General features: G+C 39.3%; 1 protein-coding gene across 5 annotated transcripts in view; it reads left to right on the top strand.

Moving 5' to 3' along the window:
* The window catches only part of CORIN (corin, serine peptidase), a 247,819-nt gene that overhangs the window by 25,073 nt on the left and 196,590 nt on the right, over nucleotides 1–26,156 (top strand). For all 5 annotated transcript variants that reach the window (XM_039241111.1, XM_039241112.1, XM_039241113.1 and 2 more), the window contains exons 2-3: nucleotides 7,079–7,223; nucleotides 24,561–24,761. In XM_039241111.1, coding sequence (XP_039097042.1) covers nucleotides 7,079–7,223; nucleotides 24,561–24,761 — 346 coding nt within the window. The remainder of the gene's footprint in view (nucleotides 1–7,078; nucleotides 7,224–24,560; nucleotides 24,762–26,156) is intronic.

Raw genomic sequence — 26,156 nt, 5'->3', positions numbered from 1 at the left:
CTATATTCCTTTTGATATTGTCCTGTCTTCATAAGGAGGGGTTCTTGATGGTTACTGTGTAAAAAGTTGTACCATGGAAAAATTCGTGTGAACACACAATGAATGGTGGTGCTTTATAATCGGATCCCAAGGTTTGAGGAGTTGTGCATGAGTAAGTATTTGTCATTACTTAATGATAACATAAACATTTTGCTTATTTCAATTTATGTGTTGTATTTTTTCAAACGGCTACTAAGTTTTTAGGATACAAAAACTCATAAAATAGTTGAACCAAAAGGCTTACAACATGGAATTGTTAGGCATTTCTTTTGGTTTAGGCCACCAAAAAGAATTACCTGGACGCTGGTGGTGCTCTGAACCAAGAATGCGTGGGAATCTCTGATTAAGGGGGTTAATAGTGTTATAAAGCCACTTCTTTTCATGTTCTTAACAAAGACGGTGTTTTTAAAATTTTGTCATGGAGGAGGGCACTTGTTGGGAAGAGCACTGGGTGTTATATGGAAACCAACTTGACAATAAACTATTTAATAAATAAATAAATAAATAAAATTTTGTCTATAAAAAAAACCCCTAAAATGTACTCCTTAAATCACAAAAGTTTCTAACTGACTTCAAAGCTCATCATAGGAAATGTGAGTATGGAATTGTACTAATACTCCTAGTAAAAGCTAATTTTATTATTTCTAGTATATTTTCCCTAAATGGGAAATATTTTTGCTTTTTACCAGACACATTTTCTACTCCATGATTTTGGATTAGACTTTGTAAGGCGTATATCATTTTAAAAAGTAGTAATTTGCATAATGTTGCACAGAGCAATTTTTGTTTAGGTGATTTAATTCGTTTATTTATTCAGCTGGTATCGGTCCACTCCTGATTGTGTTCAGATGCTGCTGTGGATGATGGTACACTCATGAGAAAAGGGAATATTTGCATATAAAGAGAGTCACAACTGAGTTAATACGATTATAAACTGAGTTATCTGCAATTACAGAAGCAGGTATCTCCTTGTTCTAAAGTGGTTTCTGCCATTTGCAGCTCTGGAAGTATTCCCAAGACTGCACTCTGTGTTCATAAAGTCAAATGCTGCAGGAATGCAGAACAAGATTAAGGCTAATGTACCTGAAATATCAACTATGGTCTCTTTGACCTTTGAAATCTTTTTTTTTTTTTTAACTTTATTTATTTATTTTGAGAGAGAGAGAGAAAGAGAGAGAATGCGAGCAAGAGAGCGTGTGTGAACAGGGGAGGGGCAGAGGGAGAGGGATAGAGAGAATCCCAAGCAGGTTCCATGATGTCAGTGCAGAGCCTGATGCAGGCTCAAACTCAAGAACCATGAGATCATGACCTGAGCCCAAATCAAGAGTCAGATTCTTAACCGACTAGGCCACCCAGGTGCCCCTGACCTTTGAAATCTTAGTAAATTGGACTTGATATCCCATACACCCTTGTGAAGGTCCAAAGGCCTCTCCAAATCTCCACTAATACACTGGGTACTTGCTTCTCATGACCATATCTGGTTCTAGGCTCTGAATTTTCTGAATTAGTGAAGTTTGGGAATCATTTTTCATGTTGCCTTTTCTCATATCCAATGATAGACATCCTCTTTCGCACTCTGGCTAGAATGTGAAGAACAAATTAGAGAGAGTGATAAAGGATACAGGTAAACCATTCCAGGTGAGACATGATGGTAGTTTTAATAGAATATACGATCTATGAGGCTGAAGATTTTTGCCTGCATAATGATGTATCCCAAGTGCCCAAATATCACCTGACACATAACAGGTGCTCAATTACTTTCTCCTGAGATAAGGAGCTCTGTAAAATTACCAGATATGGGGATAAAGATTATTTATTTGGTTTCAGACATGTTAGGGTTATTTTTGTAACATGCTCTAAGGAGATGTCAAATGGCCAGTTGGATACAAAGGTCCGGAGCTCAGGGGAAAGATCTATGCCCACTATTTAAAGATGTAAGTCATATGTGTAAGGTTGGCAATTGATGCTATTTGTGTGGGTGGTGTTGTTTGGAGACTGTGAATGTAAGAAAAGAGCTTACAGAAAGAGAAGGAATGACCAGAGAGGGAGAAGAAAGAGAAGTCAAAGGAAGAAAGTGCTTGAAGCAGATGGGAGTGGCTAATTGAGAATTTGATTGCTCAGATGATACCGAGATGTCATTACAATGATGATTGGAAAATGTCAATATGGACATCGTTGGTGACCATAGCAAAAAGTCTTTTGGTGTGGTGACAGAAGTGGGTCCCACATTGTAGTGGTCGCAAGAGTAAATAGTAAGTGAAGAAATTTGGACAATAAATGTTAACCACTCTCAGGGTGTTTTGGAATCAAAAGAAGGAGAGAAATAGGACAGTGGGTGTTTCAGTATAGGCTTGAGGATGATTAAAAAAATAACTGGAGAAACCTAAACATGATAAAAAGCTAATGGCAGTGAGAGAGGAGTCGGGAAGGAGGGAGAGAGAGAGAGAGAGAGAATTTGGATATATGATTTAATGGAGAATTAAGATATAAGATTCCTGAGAAGGGAGAAGGAGATGGAGTGTGTCACAAAAGTGAGAGGATTAGCCTTTAAAATTTATTTAAAGTTTATTTATTTTGAGAGAGAGAGAGAGAGAGAGAGAAAGAGAGCACGTGGGGTAGGGACAGAGAGAGGGAGAGAGACTTCCAAGCAGTCTCTGTGCTGACACAGTGAGAGCCCGACAGGGGGCTTGAACTCATGAATTGTGAGATCATGACCTGGACCAAAATCAAGAGTCAGATGGTTAACCAATTGAGCCATCCAGGCACCCCAGGATTAGTCTTAAAGACGAGGAGCCTTAAATAGCTTCTCTGTTTGAACAGGAGGGAAGGGTCTATCAGTGATCAGGTGTGTAGGTTTAGATTTAGGTAAGTGAGGCAATTCCCATTTGGTAGTTTTTGTTCTCTGTGTAAGATGGGAATTGATGTGGGTCCTTTTTGAGGGTGAGGGGAGACTGGGAGAAGTTTGTTTGAGGGGAATGGAGAAGGCTTTAAGTCAGCAATTGAGTAGTCTTGTTGAGGGACTTTTTACAGCTACATTCAACTTCCAGGTGTAGATACAGAGAGAGAAGATTGTTGGATTCATCTGGTATTGACTTTTACATGATAGGTGAGAAGAAAATTCAGAGGGATAAGCAGGTTCAGGGCTTTAGCAAGAGTATTGTTGCATTAATGGTACAAAGATTTTAAAGAAGACACATGTGGAAATGAAAAAGGAGAGAGCTGATAGGCTGGGAGAAGACAGAGGCAGGCATCCATGGACAGCAGGTCTCCAAAGAGCCAGAGGATGGCTGTCGTGAAAATAGTTGAGTCAGCAAATTCAGCGGTGAACAGGATAGAATTAAAAATGTGGAAGGAGAGGGAGGAGAAGGTCTCCCAAATGGAACCAAATGGACTCAAGAAAATATCCTAGCTAATTAGATAGATTGTATTCGTACATGTGAAATAAACCAATATGGCAGCTTTTAAAGTAAATGTGCCTCTTAAGATATAAGAAATGAGTTTTTACCAGCAGGATTAGCAAAACACAAGAAGGACATACCTGAAATATGTGCAGGTCAATCAGATGCAGTCTTGCCTGCCTGTCCCATGAAATGCTGTGCTTGTGCTTGGCTTACAGTTTCAAGCCTGTGGAGGGTAAGTTCTGGAAGAGGGTGCCCTCTGGAGAGAGGGTTGTAGAGTCCACTGAAATGAAGCTTAAGAATTTCTTCAGCAGGTTATGTTATTTGGTGTTATTCGCTCAACAGTAGAGTCTAGTCGTTACGTTATGCCCAGAGGAAACTCCTCTGAATATTGCAGCACTTATAGCTATAGTCCTAAGTGGTCACGGGTACAAGAGAACAGTTATGAAATTGACAATAGTGCTAGCATTCTTCTAAGTATTTCTTTCTCTTCTCCCCTTGATAAGAGCAAATAATTTCCTAAGCACCGGAGAACATATTTGCACAAATCATGAAGATGGTTTCTGGAGGTCAAATACTTGATGATAGATATAGGAGCTATCGGAATGGGCCTCTAGCACTTTCTCTGCTGACTCTTCATGGGTGAATACTAAATGGGATGTGCTTGTGCCTGGGTGGCTCAGTTGGTTAAATGGGATGTGCTTGGCTACAGGATTCCAGACAGTGCTGAGGCCATCGTGAATTTGCCACCTAAGAAGATGATCCCTGAAATTTCCTGTGATCATTTCAACCAAGAAGCCTTTTCTACACTTGTAGAAGCCAAAGAAAGTTCATACCTCCTTACGCCTCTGGTTGTATCTTACCACTTTTTAAAACTATAGCAGGGCTTTTCAGGGGCACTTTTCTCAGAATTATGTCTGCCTTAAGTGCTGGTTCTCTATGCTTTACCTGATCCTCCAGCAAGAAATTGTATTTTTACCTTTTGAATTCCTATGGCACTTCAGCTGTAAGTGTCATGGTGCTTAACATTTGCTACTTTGACATATAGATATATCACTTATGGACATATCTCTCCTACAAGACTGTGAGCTTTTGAGGGACAGTTAGTCTGAAATCACTGTTACATCTGTCACCATGCTTCTTGTAATTGTAGGTTTTCAATAGCTAATTGTTTAGTAAATGAAATAAGTCAGATTCTCCTATTGTCTCTGTTGGGCTGTAGTCCCACATTGGCTTATTTCCAAGCCTGAAAGGACACCACCCGCCAATGCTAGTGTGGTAATTATTGTGCTATTGCAGATCTTATATTAAATTGTGTCAGTGTGTTGGTTTGCAAACTTTGGAACTTCCTGGGTAAAATTTGAAACTGGCTTTTATACACAGATCACAAGGAGATACTGAAGAAAGAGACCACTTCAGATTGGTAGATGGTAGGTTTAAGGAGCAAGGTAACTTACTAGGAGGCTTAGGCAGATGAGTGAATTTCCACACCTGGCTGCCAGAATCATAAAAGTTCATATAGAGCATTGTCCAGATGGTCTCAACAACACATTGCTCTCTCAAGGCTGCATTCTTGAAAATGGCTCTGGCTGTGGGAACGGTGGTACATTGCAAGGACAGGGGAGGGGGTGAGGAGGCTCTGCTTGCCTGGGTCCGGCTCACAGGTCGATGGGTGGCCACATCCTTTTTATGGTCTCCTTTAACACAGTGCCATGTCTTCTTGCAGATCAAATTGTAAATTAACTCTGATCTCATTTTGGCTGGTGGATTAAACCAGGTGCAGAGGGAATGGGTCAGTGAAGACATTAACCTAGCAGATGAAGCCATTCTCAAGCTAACATCATATGTTCTTTCAAAAAGCATGTCTAGTAGTGCCTGGGTGGCTCAGTCGGTTAAGCCTCCGACTTGGGCTCAGGTCATGATCTCACGGTTCATGGATTCGAGCCCTGCATCTTACTCTGTGCTGACAGCTAGCTCAGAGCCTGGCCTGCTTCAGATTCTGTGTCTCCCTCTCTCTCCAATCCTCCCCTGCTCACACTGTCTCTCTCTCTCTCTCCGAAATAATAAAAAAAAAAAAATCAAATGACATGTCTTAGGGGGATATGCTTAAAATTACAGAAGGTATCATAATACATATATAGAGAGTATATGTCGCGAACACCACTTGCAATATGTGTTAGTGAATAAGAGCCGATTCTGATTTAGGGGGGATAAAGCAGACATGAAATATCACATATGCCTTGCAATCCAGAAGAACCTATCAATGTTGCCTTTTTATCCGTGAGAAATTATCAAGTACTTGTTATATGCTATAAATGACCAGGTGCAGGACAATTCTATTAGAACAACCTCTTGATTATGATAAGGCTCTATTTCAAAGGTCATTCGTTTTTCAAAATCAGACATTGGTTATAGGGGAAGAACCAAGAAAACCTGGTAATGCATGGCATGGGATCATGATGGAGAAGTGAGGAGTCTTGTGGTTATTGGAGTAGTGGTATGTCTATTGGCACAAATATGGAAATCAAGAGAACTAGTTTGAAGGAGAGAAAGAGATTAATTTGGTTTTGGACTTGTTGAGAAGAGATGTCGCCAAGCACCAGGCATTGGAAATATATGATATAACATGGAAGGAAGTTTGGAACTCCAGAAAGATTCAGGAAGTCACTTAGGCAGAGGTTATTGTTCAAGCTCTGAAACTGTCACAGGAGAAAAGGCTAGGAGAATCGAAAATCTAAGAGGGAACTGTGAGAAACACCTTCACATGGGATTGGAAGAGTTGCTCATAGTGAGGGACTCAAATCACTTTTAATTTCATCTCAGACTCCTGTTGAACAAGTCAGTGCCCTAAACTAGCCATTTGCAAGAAATGAATTGCTAGACATCATTTGTGGCAAGAGACTGAACTAAAAATTAAGGTAGTTAATTTTAATTTAAATTAGCAAAATTTAAAGTATTTGAAGATAAGAACTTTATCGGAACCCTCAGGATTGCATCTCATAATGCTTTCACAAATAGATAGGCTGCAGGGACAGCCTGGCCCATGGAAGGTATCCTGAGGGGTTGTCAGTGTTTTACTAGTCAACAGGACAGGCTCTCTTTCTCATTGTTCAGCTTGTCACTAAATACATGGTCAGTAATATTTAACCTTGCTGAATTATAAATGGCCAAAAATTAATTTTATCCAGATTCATACAGATTGGGCTTAGGACTGATGGGACAAAGAGCAATGAAGTCTAGATAATGTCCTATATTTTATCACTGTACTAGGTAGTCTTTATTCATAGCTCTGGGCCAAAATGAGTCCTTACCATGGCAATTCATAGCCCTTTGAAATAACACCAAATTGGCAAATATGTTAAAAAAATTCAAGATGGAAGGTCGTTAAAAATTCATGTATTCCTGAAAAACATTTCAGAAAGAGATGATTTTCTCTGCCCTGAATGTGGTTGTACAGTTACTTGTTCATTTAATAGTGTGACTTAGTGACTAAGTTCATTTTCATGCCCTAAATTGCATGCACTAGAATCTCTCAGGAATGCTGCTTCCCTGAATGGACAGCTGTATGCTATAATTTCATACTGTGTACTGCATTGCTTTGTAATATTAAAACCACGTTTCATATTCTTCTTTTACTTTAGGTCTTGGGAGCTGTTGACAATGGCATGGGTGATGGCTGCCCTCAGAAGCTGGCAACTGCGAATATTCTCCGCTTCCTGTTACTGGTCTTGATTCCGTGTATCTGTGCCCTCATTGTCCTGCTTGTGATCCTGCTTTCCTTTGTTGGTGAGTGATGCCACTATCAAAGAAAAACGAAGTCAAAATGAAAATGACCGCAACAGTAATTTCTACTTAGTACTTATTTCACCTGAAGAGTCAACTTGGTGAAAGGGTTATCTGTTGACTAATGCAAATCTGAAGTTTCCTCCACTGTTTCACTCTGCTAGTTATTATTATTAGTATAAATTAATGAAGTAATTAATTAAAAGCACGGAAGCTGTGATTACCAGGTACCAGGCACTGGGAAAGTCCCTGAGAACTTAGGGGTCGTTAACTTAGTCCTTCTTTCTTAGGAACTTATGGGTGAGAGGAAGAGATGATTATAACACAAGGCAACACATGGTGGAGATGGAGGATAGGCAACACTAGGTATTTTGGGTAAGTCGAAGAAGGCTTCGTGAGGCATTTTAATTAACATTTTAATCGTTGGACAGTTCATAGAAATTCGGGTAAGAAGGCCATTGTACAAATACATAGGTTTGGCAGAGAAAAGAGCAAGTGCAAAAGTAAAACCCCATGATAGATGGAGGTAGACTTAGGAGATTGGGTAGAATTTTCGCAGTGGGAGAAAATGCAACTAGATTGATAGTTAAAATCCAAATGACACAGGCCTTTGCATGTTGTCCTAAGGGAACTGGGCTTAAGTACCTAGGTAATTGCTTTTCAAACTCTATTCCATGAAGCCAAGGTTCTGAGGGAGAGTTTCAAGGATTACACAAATGTTTTCTTTTTTCTTTCTTTCTTTTTTAGAAAAATGTTTTAAGTTTATTATTTATTTTTGTGAGAGAGAAAGAATGCACACAAGCGGTGGCGGGGGGGGGGGGGGGGGGAGAGAGAAGGAGAGACAGAATCCCAAGCAGGCTCCAGGTGGTCAGTGCAGAGCCCAGTATGGGCCAGAACTCAAAAACCTTGAGATCATGACCTGAGCCAAGCTCAAGAGTCAGATGCTTAACCAACTGTGCCACCCAGGTGCCCCTCTTTTTTTCTTTTAATTTTTGAGAGAGATAGGCAGGAGAGAGGGGCAGAGGGAGAGAGAGAGAGAGACAGAGAATCTTTTTTAAAAACGTTTATTTATTTTTGAGAGAGAGGGTGGGGGGTGAGGGCCAGAGAGAAGAAGACAGAGGATCTGAAGCAGATGCTGCACTGACAGCACAGAGCCCAATTTGGGGCTCAAACTCACAAACCATGAGATCATGACCTGAGCTGAATCCACTGAGCCACCCAGATGCCCCAGGAGAGAAAGAAGACAGAGAGAGAGAGAGAGAGAGAGAGAGAGAGAGAGAATGAAAGAGAATCTTAAGGAGGCTCCACACTCAGTGCAGAGCTAGATGTGGGGCTCAAACCCACTAGCCTGGGATCATGACCTGAGACAAAATCAAGAGTTGGAGCCTCAACCGACTGAACCACCCAGCCTGCCTGCAAATGTTTGTTCTGGCTTTCAACTTATAAGAGAAATCTTAAACACATACTCAAACTAAATATTACACGCCAATTTTTAACTGAGGGGAGACCAAACACCAAGTAATTTGTGCTGACAGATGAATTCATTTGTATTTGGATCTTGCTATCTTTTTAAGTGAATAATATGCTAAACCTAAAGGTGAGCTGTTTGAGGGGAGAAACCCCAAAACATTACTTTTCGTAGCTACCTATCGCTATGAATCAGGATATTTTTGATCATGTGCAGTCAAATGAAACAGAGAAATAAATAGCAAGATGATTTTGATCAAATTGCTCACCAACAACTTTGAATTTTTGTATTTCCCCAAAACTACCTGTTATTTTCTCAATGATTGATTTTAATAAGTAACACGTTTATAACCTATACAGTAAATTAATCCTAATAAAATACAGCTTCTATCTATTTGTAGATATTAGGATCTTATATGGTATTAATTTGAAAATAGTATTTATCTGCTACAAAAATGCTTGAGAACCACTGCTATGAGCGGTAGTTTACCATTGGAAGATCTTTCCAAGCAGGGAGGAATCTGACCATATTTGCATCTACAAAAGACAGTAGGTCTAGATTTACCACAGAGGATTGGGGGCAGAAAGACAGGAGGCCTTTTTGAGGCTATGGCTGTGATCTAAGTAAAAACATGATAAGGGCTTGAATGAAGGCATTCGGTGCATTAAAATCAGAAGTCAGGGCTGATTGGATTTTGGAGTAAAGGACAAAGAGGCGTCAATGTTGATCTCTGGATTTTTGACAACCAGAGTGACTTGGGTAGCATTTGTTCAAGGAGGAAGTAAAAGTGGAGGAGTGGGATGTAGGTAGACGGAGGGCAGGTTGGAGGTTTAGTTTGGGCATGTTAACTTAGAGCTCTTCATGGGACAACAAACTACATTGGCATTCTAGTTTCAGTGCATTTATCTTGAGCAAATTCAACAGTTTAGGCAAGACCAAGAAATGAATGTAGGCCTAGCAGAACATGTTGCTTTCCTATGGAAACTTCAAGGGAAATTGTGACGACACATGATTTTTGGCTTTCGTGCTCACTTTAGAACTTGAGGTGCTTGAGTGTCTCGGTTGAGCACCGATTCTTAATTTCAGCTCAGCTCATGATCCCGTGGTCATGAGATCGAGCCCCAAGTTGAGCTCTGTGCTGGGCATGGAGCCTGCTTGGAATTGTCTCTCTCCCTCTCTCTGCCCTTTCCCCCCAAAATAAATGAATAAACACAAAGAACCTAACTCCCACCCCACTGTTACTGATTTGAAGCTAGAAGCATCCAGAAGGGAAGCCATGAAGGGAGTCCTCACCAGTCATGAAGGTGTGAGTCTCACTGGCAGTTGAAGCAAGAGAAATAGATGAACTACAAACAGAAAGTGTACTGATCAAAAGCTGAGGGCAAAAGCCCTGGAGTATTTAAGGGGAAGGTAAAGAAAAAGAAGGAAACAAGATACAGGAGAATGGTCAGAGAAGAAGGAAAAGAACCCGGAAATGCTGTTTCCTAGCCAAGAGAGGAGAGACACTGCAGAGGTCAGAAGGTGACAAGTAAGGAGAGGGCACAGGGAGTGGCTCAGCCCAGTTAGACTTCAGGTCTTCTACTGGGGTTTTGGTCGCCCTGCCCCCACATGGTGCCCACTGTGGCCGGCTCTCAGGCCAGAGGCAGGAGGAATCTCAGAAACTCATCTCTGCCCCTCTTTTCTGCCAAGTCTCAACTCCCCTCCCGAGCTGTCCTGCCTTTGTTTCCTTTCCTGAGCCTTCAGGTACTTTCTGTATGTGTTTTGTCCAGGTTTATAGTTGTTATCTCTGCGAGGGGCTGTCTGGGAGGAGCTCCCTCACTCCGACCGCTGTCATTTTTAAAAGTCTAATTCTTGTAAGAGTGTGTTCAGAGGCTCACACACACTGAAGAATATTTCCTTTCATCCTCAGGGTAGAACGCTAATGTAAGTTTTAAACACATTTTTAAGTACCTCAGTGCTTAGAGGCCTCTGCACAGAGGAGAGATGCTATTAAAGCAGTGCCTTTAATTGGGTTAACTTTGTTTGTTTCTTTATTAGATTCTAATTTTTCTTTACAGCTTTACTGAGATATAATTCACATACCTATTTAAAGTGTATAATTGAACACTTTCTAGTATATTCACAGTTAAGTGTAACTGTCACTACAATCAATTGTGGAACATTTTTATCACTTTAAGAAGAAACTATACTTTTTACTGTCGGCTCTCTATATTTCCATCCTCTCTCTGCTCTAGCCCTAAGCAGTCACTAATCTATGTTCTGTGTCTACAGATGTCCCTATTCTGGACATTTTGCATGATCATATGTGATTTTTGTAACTGGCGTTTTTTATTTGACATAATATTTTCAAGGTTCATTCATGTTGTATAATGTATCAGTACACCCATTCTTTCTTAAGGCCAAATAATGTTCTACTGTATTGATTTACCACGTTTTTTAAAATCCATTTACCAATTGATGGACATTTTCATTATTTCCATCTTTTGGTTATTATGAATAATGTTGCTCTGAATATTCATGTACAAGTTTTTGTGTGACCTGTGTTTTCATTTCTCTTGGGTAATACGTAAGAGTACAATTTTTTTAATCGCTATATATGGGATTAGGAAATGTACCATTTACAACCACTTCTAAATGCATTTTGGCTTAGATTTAGGTAACCTTTATTTTTTTTTTAATGTTTTATTTATTTCTGAGAGAAAGCAGACAGCATGAGCAGGGGAGGGTCAGAGAGAGAGGGAGATACAAAATCCAAAACAGGATCCAGGCTCTGAGCTAGCTGTCAGCAGAGAGCCCGACACGGGGCTCGAACCCACGAACCATGAGATCATGACCTGAGCTGAAGTCAGACACTTAACTGACTGAGCCACCCAGGCACCCCAGATTTAGGTAACCTTTAAAAGTGAGAGTTTCCTGGACATTTTCTTCAAAAGCAGTCTTTTCATAGATTCTGCCCCAGATGATTTGATACAGATATGTTAAGCAGTGTCTGCTCAAATAAACATTTCCTATTTTGTAACTGAGATGTTTGTTTTTATAATAAGCAATAAAACAATTTTATATTTTTGTTTTTTAAAAAAAATACCTCATTAGATTATTCTGCTTACTTTTAAAAATGTTTTGTTTGGCTTGAGTTTATGACTACATGCTCTTTCAAAGTTTTGTATTTATTTATGGGTCCATAAAGTTTGCTGTGGGATGCTGGGATCCTAATTTTGTATAAATACCAGGAGCTGTAGCTTCAAAAGGCAATAAGAGTGAGAGGATTATCAATTAGGAAAAGATAATAAAAGCCTTATGCTAATAAAGATGCACTCTGTGTAGTAATGTGTTTTGTCCCTTTGGGCTTCTCTCATGCAAAAGGTCAAGTTGGTAAAAAGATTCCGTACGATAAGGGAGTTGGACTTTCTAAATAATTATTTCAGGAGCAAGACATAGAGGAGAGCAGTAACAAATTGTTTCTCTTCTCAACCCCCAAACCTGAAGCTGGAGCTACAAAGGTTTAGTTTAGTTTAGTATTTCTTTTTTCATTTTTTTGAAAGTTTATTTATTTATTTTGAGAAAGACAGTGAGACTGTGAGTGGGGCAGGGGCAGAAAGATGGACAGAGGGAGAATCCCAATTGGGCTGTGCGTGGTCAGTACATAGATCCTGAAGCAGGGCTCAAACTTATGAAACGATGAGATCATGAGCTGAAATCAAGAGTCAGACGCATAACTGGCTAATCCACCCAGGTGCCCCAGGTTAGTATTTCTAGAATTATTGGATGGTCTGAGCTGTCCATATGGTTCCGGAGATTTGGATTCTAAAATAAAGATTTAGGTTTTTAAAAAGTGAAAGTCCAGGATCAGATGGATTTCAAGGTGGATTTTATCAAACATTTAAAAAAGAGCTGGGGCACCTGGGTGGTTCAGTCGGTTAAGCTTCCGACTTCAGCTCAGGTCATGATCTCACAGTCTGTGAGTTTGAGCCCTATGTTGGGCTCTGTGCTGACGGCTCAGAACCTGGAGCTTATTTCAGATTCTGTGTCTCCCTCCCTCTCTGCCCCTTTCCTGCTCATATTTTGTCTCTCTCTCTCTCTCTCTCTAAAATAATAAATAAACATTAAAAAATAATAATAAATAAAGAAGAGTTAATGGAATAAATAAAGAAAGAAAGAAGAGGAAGGGGAGCTTACAAAGACATTCTGTGAAGCCAGCATTACCCTGATACCAAAACCAGACAAAGACACCACACAAAAAAAGAAAATGATAACCCAGTATCCCTGATGAACACAAATACAAAAATTCTTAACAGAATTGCAAACTATTCATTAATAGATTAAAAGGATTATTTACCAGAATCAAGTGGGATTTATTCTGAGGATGCAAGGATGATTCAATATTCGCAAATCAATCAATATGATAAACCATATCAACAAAATGAAGAATAAAAATCATGTGATCATCTTAATAGATATGGAAAACCATTTGACAAAATTCAACATCTGTTCATGATAAATGTTCTCAACAAAGTGGGTTATAGGGAACATACCTCAACATAATAAATGCCACATGTAAAAAAACTCACAGCTAACATCATACTCAATGGTGAAAAACTGAGAGCCTTTCTTATAAGATTAGGAACTCTCGCTACCCTTATTCAACATTGTACTGGAAGTCCTATCCACGGCAATCAGAAAAGGAAAAAAATAAGAGGAACCCATATTGGAAAGGAGGAAGTTAAGCTGTCACTACTTGCTGATGGCACAATACTGTACACAGAAAATCTTAAATCCTCCACCAAAAAACTATTAGATGAAATAAATAATTAAATAAATGGTAAATTTGCAGGATACAAAATTAACCCCCCAGAAATCAAGACTATTTCTATACACTAATGAAGTAGCGTCAATAGGAGAAATTAAGAAAACAAATCCATTTAGAATTGCACCAAAAAGAATAAAATACCTGGGAATAAACTTAACCAAGACAGTGGAAACTGTCTGAAAACTGTGAAACGTTGATGAAAGAATGGGAAGAATTAATATTGTTAAAAAGTCCATATTATCCAAAACAGTCTACATTTTTGATGCAATTACTATGAGACTACCAACAACATTTCACATAGAATTATAGAAGAAATAATACCAGAATGTGTATAGGACCCAGAAGACCCCAAGTAGCCAAAGGCAACATGAGAAATATCAACAAAACTGGAGGCACCGCAATCCCAGATTTCAAGATATGCAACAAAGCTAGAGTAATGAAAACAGTACAGTGCAAGCACAAAAATAGATACATATCATCAATGACACAGAATGGAGTTCAGAAATAAACTTGTACTTATATAGTCAATATATCTATGAGAAAGAAGGCAAGAATATATAATGGGAAAAAGTCTCTTCAACAAATGGAGCTGGGAAAACTAGACAGCTGCATGCTGAAGGATGAGAGTGGACCACTTACTTACAGTAGACACAAAAATAAACTCAAAATGGATTAAAGATTTAAATGTGACACTGAAACCATAAAATTCCTAGAAGAAAGCATAAGTAGTGATTTCTTTGAGATCAGACACAGAAATATTTTCCTTGTATGTCTCCTGAAGCAAGGGAAACACAAGTAAAATTAAACTATTGGGACTACACCAAAATAAAAAGCTTCTGCACAGCGAAGAAAACCATTAACAAAACAAAAAGGCAACTACCTGAATGGGAAAGGATACACACAAATTATATACCTGATAAGGGGTCAATATCCAAAATACACAAAGAGCTTTTACAACTTAACCCACAAAAGTCCAATTAAAAAATGGGCTGAGGACCTGAATGACATTTTTCGAAAGAAGGCATGCAGACACATGAGAAGATGCTCAACATCACCAGTGATCAGGGAAATGCAAATTAGAACACAATGATACATCACTTTACAGCTGTCAGAATGGCTAAAATAATATGGTGAGGATGTGGAGAAAAAAAATGCTCTCATACACTGTTGGTGGGAATGCAAATGGGTGCAGCCCCTGTGGAAAGCAGTGTGGCTGTTCCTCAAAAAAAAAAATATTACCATATGATCCAGCAGTTCCACTATTGGGTATTCACTCAAAGAAAATGAAAACACTAATTCAAAAAGATACATGCTCCCCTATGTTTATTGCAGCATCATTTACAATAGTCCAGATGTGGAAGCATCAGTAGACAACTGGATAAGATGGTGCGGTATATAGACACAATGGGATATTATGCAGCCATAAAAAATGATGAGATCTTGCCATTTGTGATGACATGGATAGACCTAGAGTCTGTTATGCTAAGTGAGATAAATCAGACTAAGAAAGGTAAATACTGTATGATTTTACTCGTAAGTGAAATCTGAAAACACAAAACAAGTGAATAAATAAACTAAAAGTGGAATGAGACTACGAATACAGAGAACACACTGATGGTTGCCAGAGGGAAGTGGGTGAGAGGATGGGCAAAACAGGTGAATGGGATTGGGAGGTACAGGCTTCCAGTTACGGAGTAAGTCACAGGAATAAAAGACAGCATTGGGAATATAGTCAGTGATATTATAGTTGTGTTGTATGGTGACAGATGGTAGCTACATCTGTGGCGAGCATAGTAGAACAGAGAGAAGGTGCATTATGTTGCACAGCTGAAACTAATGAGTCACTAATGTGACTCAATTTTTTTTTTTTTTTAGATTTAGGATTTTGAAACACATTGAAAAGAAAATTGAAGAGTAGGAAAGTTACAATACTCTCCCCAGGTTTTTATTTCTTTAGTTCTAATCTAATAATGAAGGGCCATGTGACATAGAAAAGTAATTTATAATGTCACAAGGAGGCTGGGGTTTAACGTCTTCCTCTTCCATTTACCAGATGTATGAGGTTTCGTCAGACATTTTAACTTCTCTGTGAGAGGGGGAATATAATTCTTATTCATTTTGCAGCATTGTTACAAAAGTTGAATGAAATAAAATTTGTAAAAGCGTTTTTGTACATGGCAAAATTAATTATTAAGGGAAATAATTCATTTTTACTACACTCAAAAATTAACTTAAAATGTGCTTATCTTTTTTTTAACTCTATCCATAAGACCTAGAATCTTCGTGCAATGATCCATTGTCATAGTAGTCCCATAATCCATAAATCCACAACTCTATAACCCAGCCATTGCCACAGTATATTTCAATTGCCAGTATAGTTGCTAGGAAGGAATAAACTTGACTGACTGTTGAGTTTGCAATGTGATGGCAAGTTTCACATGACTTTTATGCTTAGACCCGAGTGCTAATTTCAGTGGTTATCCATTTCTTATCAGAACTAAACTAGGGGGAGAGATTGTATTGTCAGCTATCCCTGGAAGAGTCAGCTTCTGCCCTAGAGTACTTTATTAGAGATTGAATGGATATCTGCTTGAAATTTTATTTAAATATATAAATAACATCTAAACACATATATGCAATATTTTTAAAAAAATATTTTTATTTATTTCTAGGAGAGAGAGAGACAGCGTGAGCAGGGGAAGGTCAGAGAGAGAGGGAGATACAGACTCTGAAATAGGCTCCAGGCTCTGAGCTGGCAGTCAGCACAGAGCCCGATGCGGGGCTCAAACCCATGGACCGCGAGATCATGACCTAAGCGAAGTCGGACGCTTAACCGACTAAGCCACCCAGGCGCCCCATATATGCAATATTTATTTTGCTATGTTGGGAAACATTTGAAAGAGATGGAATTGTAGCCATATTTGATACTAGTCAATCCTTTAACAAACATTTATTGAGTTCAAGGCAATATGCTATGGCATTGAATAAACTGAATAAACTTACTCTCCTGGATGCCACAATTCAATGAGGGAGGGAGGCATTAAAAAATGGTCACACAATTAATTAATGCCAACAGAGGTAACTGATGTGGGAAGAGACAGTTACTAGGAGAGCTTTATGACAGGGGCCCAAAGCTCGATTGAGTCGAGGGCAGACTTTTCTGAGGGAGTGACACTCATGAGGAACTCCACAATGGGGACAATAAGGGCCCTGGAGGAAGGGAGTGACATGTTTGATCTGGTTTTAAAAGGTGCCTTTGGCAGGTGTGAGGAAAGAAGGTTGCAGCAGGTAGAGTATGTGGCAGGGAGAAAAAATGAAGGGGTGTATTGCAATAGTGCTACAAGTGTGGTGCTTTAGGTTTTGCTTTGCACTGAGTTTTGCAAACTATTGTTCATCTTAATTCAATTTCATCAAAGTTATGGTCCAAAAGTTCTCATTGGGATGCCCCCTATCTTCTTTCCCAGGCTTTTGAGGCCTTGGTTTCAAAGGCTCTCCCATTCACCCACATCGAAAATACATTTTGTTTGTTTTAGCCATAAGCTTATTATGTGTGGTATAAGGTAACTTTCCTAATTTTCTTAATACTATGAAAGGACTATGTGGGTTTTTTTTGTTTGTTTTGTCATGCAATAAAGAAAGAAAAATTGTAGTGGTGAAGATTATAGCAAATATGGTAAATAGGCCATTTTTCTTGAATTCAAGAGAACTATTCCTCTACAAAAATGTTCAATGAGGGGCGCTTGGGTGGCTCAGTTGGTTAAGCGACCGACTTCGGCTCAGGTCATGATCTCATGGTTCTTGAGTTTGAGCCCCACGTCGGGCTCTGTGCTGACAGCCAGCTCAGAGCCTGGAGCCCATTTTGGATTCTGTGACTCCCTCTCTCTCTGCCCCTCCCCTGCTCATGTTCTGTCTCTCTTTCCTTCAAAAATAAACAAACATTTAAAAAAATTTTTTTTTAATGTTTTATTTATTTCTGAGAGAGAGACAGCGTCAGCAGGGGAGGGTCAGAGAGAGGGGAAGACACGGAATCTGAAACAGGCTCCCGGCTCTGAGCTAGCTGTCAGCACAGAGCCCGACATAGGGCTCGAACCCACGAACCGTGAGATCATGACCTGAGCTGAAGTCGGATGCTTAACCGACTGAGCCACCCAGGCGCCCCTAAAAAATTTTTTTAAGTGCTAGATGAGCTAAACGTCATTGAACTTAAATATAGTTTTTCTCTTAGCAAATTTCTTTGCAGCTTGTGACTTTTACAAGAGTTTGGAGTTATCAGAATTTTAACTTCCTAATTTATAATGTTGTATTTTGACTATCACTTTAACATGGGAAAGCCTCCCAGATCCTTATTTCCTTACACCAAAAAAATTAAGATCCTCTGATCTTTTATGACCCAACTCCACGTTACTTAATTGAGCCCCCAAGTTCCTTTAATAACCCTGAACTTCTGGTACAGATTCATGGACATAGAGCTTCTAAACTTGAGAATAGTTTTCTTTAACTGCTCGGGCTTGAGGTTATATGTAATGTCTCAAGCTGTTTGAAATGGGAGTTTAAAGCCTTATACTCAAAGTGTGGTGCATGGGCTGGCAACGGTCAACATCACTTGAGAGTTTGTGTGAAGTGCAAATTCCACTCCAACCTCCTCCCTTTGCATTCCAGCAAGAGCCCCAGGTGATTTCTCTGCTTGGTTCAGTCCTCCACCCACTGCGATCTGATCTTCCCCTCTTTCTCTTCTTGTCATCCTACTAAATATTGTTACTGGGGCACCAGTGACTTTTTATCCAATGCACAGCATTTGAAACTGATGTGTGTTTGAACAAGACTTTAAAATGAGGAGCCCCTGCTTCCTCTCCGTGCTTGTTTACACCAGTTGAGAAAGAGCATGTTCGTTGTTAGTTGATGCCAGCAGCACCGTCTTTCATTCTAGTAGGATCATGTGACCAGATAGAATCTTGCCCAGTCTTGACTTTCTTCTCAAAACGCTCTTCTGTTTTGCCTGCATATTATCACTTTTGACTTTGCTTCTGTCTCTGACTGTTCTATCTCTGTCTTCTTGAGCTTATCTTTCTTCTCGCCATTAAATGTTGGGGTTTCTGTCCTACGCTCTCTCTCTTCTCACTTTACACTCATGCCTCTCTTGGCAATGTATATTCAAATATTCATTAAGCCCTACGCTGGTGCCAAGCATTCTGCTGGGCACTTAAGATGCAGACATGCATAATACACCTTCCTACCTCAGGAAGGCAGACAAGGAAACAGACAATTGCTCTTGAGTATATGTGTGATACAAACAGTGTATCCTCTGGGACCACAAAGATCAGATTTTGTGGGGGGTCTGACGAGGCATTCTACAGGAAATGTTTAGATTGCTCTAGATTTTATACTCAATGAATTGTAATAACAATGACAAAAGGTGGCTTCTACAAATTCTATTTTTCATTATCTGTATCAGTCAGGATCGGCTATGCAATAATGTGTAACAAAAGTAATCTTAAAACAGTAGTGGTTTAAAAATAGCAAAGGTCAATTTCTCACTCATGCTGGATGTCCTTTGTGAATGACATGGGGGCTATGCTCATTCAGAGACTAAAGTGATGAACCAGCCATCATCATGCACCTGTGTAGTTATTGTACCAAAGAGAAAGAAAAAGAGCACTGGATATTTTTTTTTCAAAGATTCTTTTTTTTAATAATACAGTATTATTAACTATAATCACCATGCTGTACATTAGATTCCCAGAGCTTATTCACCTTATAACTGAAAACTTGTGCCCTTTGAGTACAACATCAGAAATGTCCAGAGACAGAGAATGAGGCCAGAGAATGTAACCCAAGCATGTGTCTTAGTGAATGTGAGAGACTTCAAAATATTTGATGAACAGCGCTAATGACTGTTACCCTTATCTCAATGAGGGGTCTCTTCATATACACAGTAATTCAAACCATAAACTTTGAAGTGACCTCTGACTTTTTCCCTGATGTACCCACAATTTTGCCTCTTCCAAAAGTTACCTTAGTCTTCAACTGCTTTTGCCTTGGTTCAGGCTTTTCTCTTTTCTCACTTGGACTTGACCCCTTTCCATCACCACGCTGCTGCCAGAGTGATCATTCTAATGTGCCATGCTTTTTAAGATCCTTCAAAAGTTCTTCATCACAAGAACAAATCCAAGCCTTTAACAAGAACTCTTCTTCACAGTCTGGCTTCTTCTCTCTCTTTAGCCTTCCCTGCTAGTCATGTTTAGTCACTTGCTGCTCGGCTTTGCCTATCTTTCCCCCTTTGCTCCAACTAGAAAGTTCTCCATTCCCTATTACCTCACCTCCTGCTTCCCCACAAATGCTTTGCTCAAACCTAGACAATGCTTAATTATCTTTTAAGATTTATAAGGAGGACCATTTCCCCCTAGGAAACCTTTCCTGACTTTCTTTTTTTTTTATTATTTTTTTTAATGTTTTATTTATTTCTGAGAAAGAGAGACAGCATGAGCAGGGGAGAGTCAGAGAGAGAGGGAGACACAGAATCCGAAACAGGCTCCAGGCTCTGAACTGTCAGCACAGGGCCCAACGCGGGGCTTGATCCCACAAACCGTGAGATTATGGCCTGAGCCAAAGTCAGACGTTCAACCGACTGAACGACCCAGGCACCCCTTTCCTGACTTTCTCAGATGGAATGACAGCTACCTCTCTACTTTCTGTCATCAGATTGTCTTATGTTTACCATTCTCCAAGCACTTGTATCATGGTTTGTGTTTTTAGACTACATGCCTGTTTCCCTCAACTAATCTATAAACATCTTGATGATAGGAAGCTTTTACGAAATGCTGTGTTTTCAGCAAATAGTAAATAGAATGTTCCTGGCACATAGAAAAATGCCAAGTGAATGTATTACCACGTGGCTAGAGATGTAAAGATGAGGCATTACTTGGAAACTCCCATCGTAGGAAGATAATTGTCTACATGCATAAGATGGTTGATTCTTTTTAAAACCTGTAGCATTTGTCCAAAGTAAGAAGTGTGTGTGGGTGTATGTGTGTGTGTGTGTGTGTGTGTGTATGTGTGTGTGAGTGTGTGTTATGTCCTGACTCCGTTCTTGGAAACATTAAATAACTCTTGAAAACTTCAGTTTCCTCCTCTCTCTGTAATTCTGTAGAGTTAATTATGGCATCTATGTCACAAAATTGTTGGAAGGCTAACTCAGTAGATGCCTATAGTGAAGATCCTTAGCAAGGTGCCTGTGTTCATTTCTTATTGCTGCTGTAACACTTTGATTACTTGGTACAACACAAATACACCACCTTGGAGTTACAGAGGGCAGAAGTCAAAATAGGTCTCACTGGGCTAAAATGAAGGTGTTGACAGTACTGTATTCCTTCTGGAGGCTCTAGGGGACGGTCTGTTTTCTGTCTTTCCCAGCTTCTGGAGTCTTCATATATTCCTTGACTTGTGGCCGGCCTCTTTCCATCTTCAAAATGAGCAATGGTCCATTAAGTCCTTCTCACACTGCATGACTCTGATACACACAACCTCTCACCTCCCTCTTCTGCTTATAAAAACCCTGTGACTGTCTTGGGTTCATGTGAATAATAGAGGGTAATTTCCCCATCTTAAATTCCATGACTAACTCACATTGGCAGCATCTCGTTCGCCATTTAAGGTGTGTATGGTAGTATATTCACAGGTTCTGGGATGTAGGAGGTGGATGTCTCTGGGGGAACGTTAATTTTGCCTACCACAGTGCTTGATACGTTCATTATAAGTGACCAGTGAAGTTTGGCTATTGTTACTGGAGTTATAGACTTTTCCTTAAAGGTTGTTATTTTTTAATTTTTTAATGTTTTATTTATTTTTGAAAGAGAGACAGAGAGACAGAGTGTGAGTAGGGAGGGGCAGAGAGAGAGAGGGCAACACAGATTCCAAAGGAGGCTTCAGGCTCTGAGCTGTCAGCACAGAGCCCAACGCAGTGCTTGAACCCACGAACCATGAGCTCATGACCTGAGCCTAAGTCAGCCGTTTAACCGACTGAGCCACTCAAGTGCCCCTCCTTAAACATTGTTAATTCAACAGAGCTGTGTTCCAGAGCTGAAACACTTTTGATCCAAACAACCTTGACTGGTGTGGCCTTGTATTATTAACTGGGTGTGAAAGAGCCACGTTTCTTTTTACTCCAAAAGTAGGTTAAGTGATTCACTTTTGAAAATTACCTTAGCCATTTGGTTATGTGGGATGCACTTAGAGAAAATGGAAATTGATATTTATTTGAAAGTGCCTACATAGCCCTGAGGAAGGCAGTTTTACTTTCATTACTGTCATTGTGTAGTAATGACTAACAGTTATTGAGAACTTACTATGTGCCAAGAACTTTTCCAGTGTGTGTGTATATATAGAGAGAGAGAGAGAAAGAGAGAGACTAATTTGATCTTAACAGCCAGTCCCATGAGGGGACTTTTATTTTCCTTATTTAATGGCATTTGAGAGTTTTCCCAAAGTTACAAGTTTAGTGAGCACCAGAGATGATTTTTAAACCCACATGGTCAGGCTTATAGAAGCTGTACTTTTAACCATGACATTGTAAAAATAAGAATGTAGAAAATGATGGGCCAAAATTGGAAGAATGAACCCTCCATTTTGGGCTAATCATGCTCAGCATTTTTATAGCTCATCATGGTGTAGCCTGAGGGTATTTATTTCGTCTTACCGAGTTCTAAGTTTTGTACGCACGTAGAAATGACCAACTGTGAATTGAGAGGTGGTTGGTTTCCAGAGATGCTTGAAAAGAAATTGTTTAATGAGTTCAGGCTTTTAAACACAGGTCCTTGGGTTTATTCTCTCTCCTTCTCTGTTGGTTGGTTCATCTGTCTATCTCTTAAAAATATACTTTAGGAACATTAACTACAGCTACTACCATATATCATGTATTACCTGTGCCTTTCTATCTATTCTGCTAGCTTGCTTTGATATGTAGAATTTAAGAGCAAGGAGGCTGAAATTTTTTAGAGAGTTGTTATCTAAGTCAGTGTTTCCTAAGAAAGTCAGTTTCAGAAGACTTCTTTTTTTTTTTTTAAGTGATTCATTTAGGTCATTTTTTAAATATATATAATTTATTGTCAAAATGGCTAACATACAGTGTGTAAAGTGTGCTCTTGGTTTTTGGGGTAGATTCCCGTGGTTCGTCGCTTCCATACGACACCAGTGTTCATCCCCAGAGAGTGCCCTCCTCAATGCCCATCACCCATTTTCCCCTTTCTCCCACCCCCCATCCACCCTCAGTTTGTTCTCTGTATTTAAGAGTCTCTTATGGTTTGCCTCCCTAAGCAGATGTTATTAACACTTTCACCACTGTGGTTTGATGAAAAAGATAAAGAAAGATTATTAATTTGGCTAATCATTACAAACATAATGTTAAGACCAGTTGTTGAAATATTTCATATGGAAAGCAACTCCTTTTAAGTGGATTACTCAGGGATATAACTGTGAGGAGTTGGCATTTGCTAAATGAATGTTGACAGAGCTGGCTGCTGACTCAGAGGGTTAGCATGCTAAGTCAGCTTTATGGACTTTAAAAGTTCATCATGGCCACATTAATGGAATTAACATGTTATTGTGAAAAGTCCATTTATGCCAAAATAAGTAACGGTGAGAGCAACCAATAAATGGATGAAAGTAAAATTATATCTAATTGATTCATAATTTTTTCTATATGGTTGAGACCCATTTTATATAGTCATCAAGTCTATCACATACATTTATTTTGATCTAAATCACTTTGAAAATAAAAAAACAATTACATAAAGTCTTTCATTTTACTTTCTGCACTTAATATTTACTCCTCATCCTACAGACAGTTTGGAGAGTATGTTACCTGCCCCACATGGTCACGGTTGAGTTTTTATGCTCCAACGTTTTATTTAGAATCCTTTGGCAGATGAAATTGTTGACCTTAGTTGGCTAGAAAACAGCTGCTTTTCTATTTTGATTTGTAGTTAATGTTTTCCAAGTGTCAAGCACATGTAGAGAAATTTTTTCCATAGACTGATATTAAACATTTTATTTATATTTCTTTTATTTTTAATGGTCCGTGGACTGTTTGGAAAAGTGAGAGCCAATTAGAGCATTCACTGTAAATTCCTTTAGAAAAAAAATCTCCCTTGGGTATTTCTATAATGAATCAATATCACATTTGTTTATTTTAGTGACATACTCAATTGCAGTGCTATATTCTGGAAACAATCTGTTGTCTATTTTTACTAAGTTAAAAATACATGATCTCTTTCAAAGTTTTCAGGAGTGTCTGCCTAAAGCCAAAGCGAAGTGATTTTCAGTAATCTTAGATTTGACTATTTTGTCAATGAATCACTACCTTGAGAAAGGACGAATTGATACAATTATCTTGTTTTAATGACTACATCTTATAATATTTACAGTTTCTGGTCAAAGATGAAGATAATTTAGTTCCTTCTCTTAGTTTTTCTAGAATTAGAGTTTAGTTTTGGGGGGGTTTCTTATCTAGCCTTGGTAAATATATGAGTTCTATTATTTTTATTTATTTGTTATACACAGGTCACTGAAACTTAGTGGAAATGTAGAGAAATATAAGGCTGAACTAAAGCAGGCACTATTGTCCTTTGGTGGCAGATACAGAGATGTGAAGGGCATGTGTCCTGGGTACTAAGTAGCATAAAATGGTGGATGAAATTGAGAAACTGAGAAAGCCAGAAGGAAACACTGAGATTCACCACATTTCATTTATTTGTTGTGAGTCTCAGGTGAGGTGGAATTGCCCTGAATTCTTTGGACACTGGGAACCCTAGATGGGAGACCCAGTTTCTATGCCCGAAGCTTTTGAGAAAGCAGTGGTTTCTTCACAGGATTAGGTCATTTGTGGTAGAAGAGAAACTCTCTTGGTTGTTCCAATGAAGTGGGTAGCTTTGCAAGCCACCATCTGCCTCTTTGGGTTTGCCTGGATAGAATGAGACTTAGTCAAGTAGTTCTAGAGTTTTCTCAATATGCTTTTAAAAATAGACATGTCTAGTTATATATCAAAATATCTGTGCTTTTTTATTTCTTTCAGGAACATTAAAGAAAACCTATTTTAAATCAAATGGGAGTGAACCTTTGGTCACCGATGGTGAAGTCCAGGTGTCTGATATTGTTCTTACAAATACAGTTTGCAACAAGAGCAGTGTGATATCTGCTACACATCCCAACCAGCACATTCCAGCCCGGACCACGGATGCTTCTCTCCCGGGGGACCAAACTCACAGGAACACAAGTAAGTCTGTAGATGCTGAATACCCGTCCACCCACAGGCAGATTTTAAGCATGGCAACCAATGTTTTTAATTTACAACAACGAACTGGTCACAGAGACAAAGTTGCACACACTTACCCAGCACACCTAACTGGGAATTCTCTTTCTAAACATGAAATGCCATCAGCTCAGCCATCCAGATAGGGATAAGGGTAGGAAATGAAAATGTATCAACGTCATTCAACATTTCTGAGGCACTCTGCTTTCCCCGATACAATGGTATTGATTTTATGGTGGCTCCTCTCTGAAAGTTTGTGCTTCTGTTTTGAAGTTACTTGTTTTGAGATAGTTAGAAGAGTAAGTAAGTGAAGTTACTTATTTTGTTATTGGTGCCTTGCGGGAAGTTCTGTGATAGAATGTCAATGATTTAATGGGAACTATCCACCCCCTATTTGCTTCTGAAGTGCTTGTGTGGTCTTTTTTCTTTACTTCCCTCTTCTCCTTCCTTTATTGGCTGTGCAATTTCTTTTACGTGTTGGTGACTGACAGTCGCACATTAAGGAAAATGGTGTGTATGAAACTCTGCTTGAGGACAAACGTCAGCTATTCCAGAACAAAAGTGGGGACAGAGAGGGGACAGAAAGTGTGGAGATGGGGCCAGTTACACAGTGGCAGACAGTCTGCTCTGGAATGCGATTTTCTTCTTCAACGTCCCTCAAATTTTTAGTAAAGTCACTAAGTTTCCAGAATGCTGGTGGGTGTGGAGTTGGGCAGAAGTGCCCCCGAGCCTTAGCTCTGATCCAGTCCGCACTGGCAAACAGAATCGGAGCCCAGTCACTGTAGGAACTTGCTCTGCAGTTGTCTTAATTCTTATTTTCTACTTCCTAAATCACAAAGTGATTGAAAAATATACAAAACCCATCCAGCCAGGGTCATTTTCTTGTTTGTTCCTCCCTCTTTCATGAAAACCCACAGAGGAAGGTCACATCCTAGGTCTAGGACATGAATGTATTGATTTTCATTCTGAACCACGAAGGGAAGGATTAAGCTAACTTTTAGCGATCATGGTATATATTTGCCAGTGTCTGAAGAAAAGCAGGGTTATTTTATTGCTGTAGACCCAAAGAGACAGGCTGTTTGGATTCTGTCGTTTCACACAGCACCTACGTTTTAACTGTTTCTTACGCTTGGTGTTCGCCAGTGATTAATACAGAATTTTGTTTATTACCTGACGGTAATAACTGCAAACCCAAACTATGCCAAGCAAAATTTGGTTTCATCATGAGTTTGACTTTGAAGTTTTTAATGTTTTTGTCATGTTTTAAGCACTTCATTTTTCTTAAGGACAATGTTTTTCATCAGAGGCGCAGAGGTAATTTAAGCAAAAACTCAGTCCCATTAATGTGTTTGCAGTTAT

The sequence above is a fragment of the Hyaena hyaena genome, unplaced genomic scaffold (assembly GCF_003009895.1).
Source record: "Hyaena hyaena isolate Hyena2069 unplaced genomic scaffold, ASM300989v1 scaffold_187, whole genome shotgun sequence".
NCBI lineage: Eukaryota > Metazoa > Chordata > Mammalia > Carnivora > Hyaenidae > Hyaena > Hyaena hyaena.
Note: the sequence above shows the minus strand (reverse complement) of the source record. Positions and strands in the feature narration are given on the sequence as shown.